The 2,607-nt window shown below is 36.0% G+C and overlaps 1 protein-coding gene across 1 annotated transcript in view; it reads left to right on the forward strand.

The window, feature by feature from the left end:
* The window catches only part of FOXJ3 (forkhead box J3), a 149,635-nt gene that overhangs the window by 47,770 nt on the left and 99,258 nt on the right, over positions 1-2,607 (forward strand). Inside the window, exon 5 of the mRNA XM_012810897.2 lies at positions 632-706. Coding sequence (XP_012666351.1) covers positions 632-706 — 75 coding nt within the window. The remainder of the gene's footprint in view (positions 1-631; positions 707-2,607) is intronic.

Consider the following 2,607-nt stretch of genomic DNA (forward strand, 5'->3'; position numbering starts at 1 on the left):
TTTTTTTTTTTTTCTATTTTTAGTAGAGGTGAGGTCTCACTTTGTGAGCTCAAACTATCCACCTGCTTCGGCCTCCCAGAGTGCTAGGATTATAGGTGTCAGCCACTGCGCCCAGTGACTAATGGAATTTTTAAAATCTTTTTTACACTGAAAGTGGTAATACATGTACCTTGCAGACCTTGCAGAAAAATAAAAGGAAGACAGTAGTCATCACCCATAAATTTCACATTAAATAACATCTGACATTTTGCATTCTGGCTTGTTTGCAAGAATAAATAAATTAAAAAATACATACCATAGCTGAAGTCATAAAATGTTTAGAGTTTTATATTTTCACATTTAATATTACATCATAGGTATTTTTATGCATTATTAAAAGATCTTAAACATTTAAAATGTTGCATATATTACATCATTATGGAATTACTAGAAATACTTTTCTAAGAACTATTTTCCTTTGCAGCATTCATAATTAAAAAGTCAGGTTTAAATTTGAAGTTCATTTTAAACGCTTATTCTATTTGTAATTGTATTCCAGTGCATAGAGTTATTTAGGTTTCTGATTGTTTTTAAAGGTAGATTTGGGTTTTTGGATTCTTTTGACCCTTTGGCTTTTCTTCTTTAATTTCAGAATTCTATACGACATAATCTGTCACTAAACAAGTGTTTCCTTAAAGTGCCTCGATCCAAGGATGACCCCGGAAAGGTAGGATTCATCTCCTTAAAACAGATGGATTCTTCAGTATGTCATATTTCAATTAAGATCTTGTCTTAATTAGGGACTTTTGTGAAAGTTAATTAGGGATGTTTGTGAAATAGTGAAATCCCCTCCCCAACGTGTCCTATTCCACCCCTGGTTCAGTGGGTATGCTTAATGACCAAACAGGGAGAATCCCCCCTACCCCAGGTCTTGCTCTGTTGCCCAGCTGAAGTGCAGGGGCATGATGATAGCTTGCTGTAACCTCAAACTCCTGGGCTCAAGCAATTCTCCATCTCAGGCTCCTGTGTAGCTGGGAGTATAGGCATGCCCAGCTAATTTAAAAAAACAAAAAACAGTATTTTGTAGAGACAAGGTTTTGCCATGTTACCCAGGCTGGTCTGCAAACTCCTGGACTGAAGTTGTCTTTCAATGTTGGCTTCCCAAAGTTCTGGGATCAGGTGCATGAGCCACCAATCCCAGTGAAAAGCTTTCTTTTTAACCAGTGGAAAACTAGCTAGTGTAGTGCTGGTCCTCTGTTGTAGTTTGCTGTTTCTATTCTAGTCTTTGGTTGCTTTCTTAAGTGTTGTGTATTAAATTAAATTTGGCATTTGAATTGTTTGTCAAGAACCACCATTACTTAGTTAATTATTACATACAAGGGGTGGATCTATGTGTATGGGCAACCTGTGCAAGTATTTTTAACCCTGTTTCTCTGTTATTACCCCACTTTGTAAGTTTTTGTATTCTCTTCACTCTATCTCCTGCCATCATTACATTTTTAGTATTTTTCTAAAAATTCTCCCTCTTTTTTTTTTTAATAGTCATATCAACTATAGCATGTACCTAAACTTGGTACTAGTTGCTTAGTTTCTAAAGCTCACAATACTTGGTTATATCATACTTGATTGTCAAGATAAGTTTCTAGATTAGGACTTTGAGATAGTATCTGTTGACTTGCATTCTTTATTCTTTATTATTGTATTCTTCTTTAGGCTAACTGTCCCTGGAAGAATCTTTCTAAAATGAAAGCCTAGGCATGTAAAACACCTTGCTTAAAAATACTTGTCAATGTCCTGGAGGTGTTTACTTTGTCTGGCATAAAATATCCTTTATTATTATTATTTTATTGTTGGGGATTCATTGAGGGTATACAGAAGCAGGTTATATTAATTGCTTTTCTTAGATAAGGACTCTCTTATATTTGTGTCTTGCCCCCCAAAAGGTGAACCCTATCCCTTGACGCCCCCACCCCCAATCCCCACGCCCTCCCTCCTTCCCTTTCTCAAGACCCACCATGAAGAACTACTTGAATTTTCCCAAACATGCCATTCATATGGTCTTACTGCACAAATTCCCTTCCTCTACTTGTCTGGCTTATTCCTTATCTTTCAAGATTGAGCTGCAATATTACTTCTCTGAGGCTTTATGTTTCCCTATACTTCAACTAAGTTTGTTACCCCTTTTGAGTTCCTGTTACTTTATAGCCACTGTCATCGTTGTAGTAGCTCCTAACTGGTCTGCTGTTGGATCTTGATCTGTCCAGTTTATAGTAACTTTGACATAATAGCCACTAGTTTTTCAAAAATGTTAATCTAATTGTAATAGTCTTTTTTAAAAAAGTCTTCATTGGTTGTCTACTGCTCTTAGGTTAAAGTTTATGAGGCCAGGGATCATGTGTATAATTGTTCACTGTTTAGTCCCAGTTGTTTACACAGTGGCTAGTAGCTCTGAGGAGACACCCACATAGAATGAATGAATATGTTGTATCCTCTGCCAGACTGTTAACTTCTTGAGGTTAAAGATGAAGAGTTACTTATTTGTATCTTAAATGTTCTTAAGTAATGAGCAGTTCATAGAACTTTCTGTAATTTCCTTCATCAAGTTGGTTCTCAGAGTAAATAGATTAA

This window comes from Otolemur garnettii, unplaced genomic scaffold, assembly GCF_000181295.1.
Source record: "Otolemur garnettii isolate 467f Iridium unplaced genomic scaffold, OtoGar3 scaffold00144, whole genome shotgun sequence".
NCBI classification, from domain to species: Eukaryota; Metazoa; Chordata; class Mammalia; order Primates; family Galagidae; genus Otolemur; species Otolemur garnettii.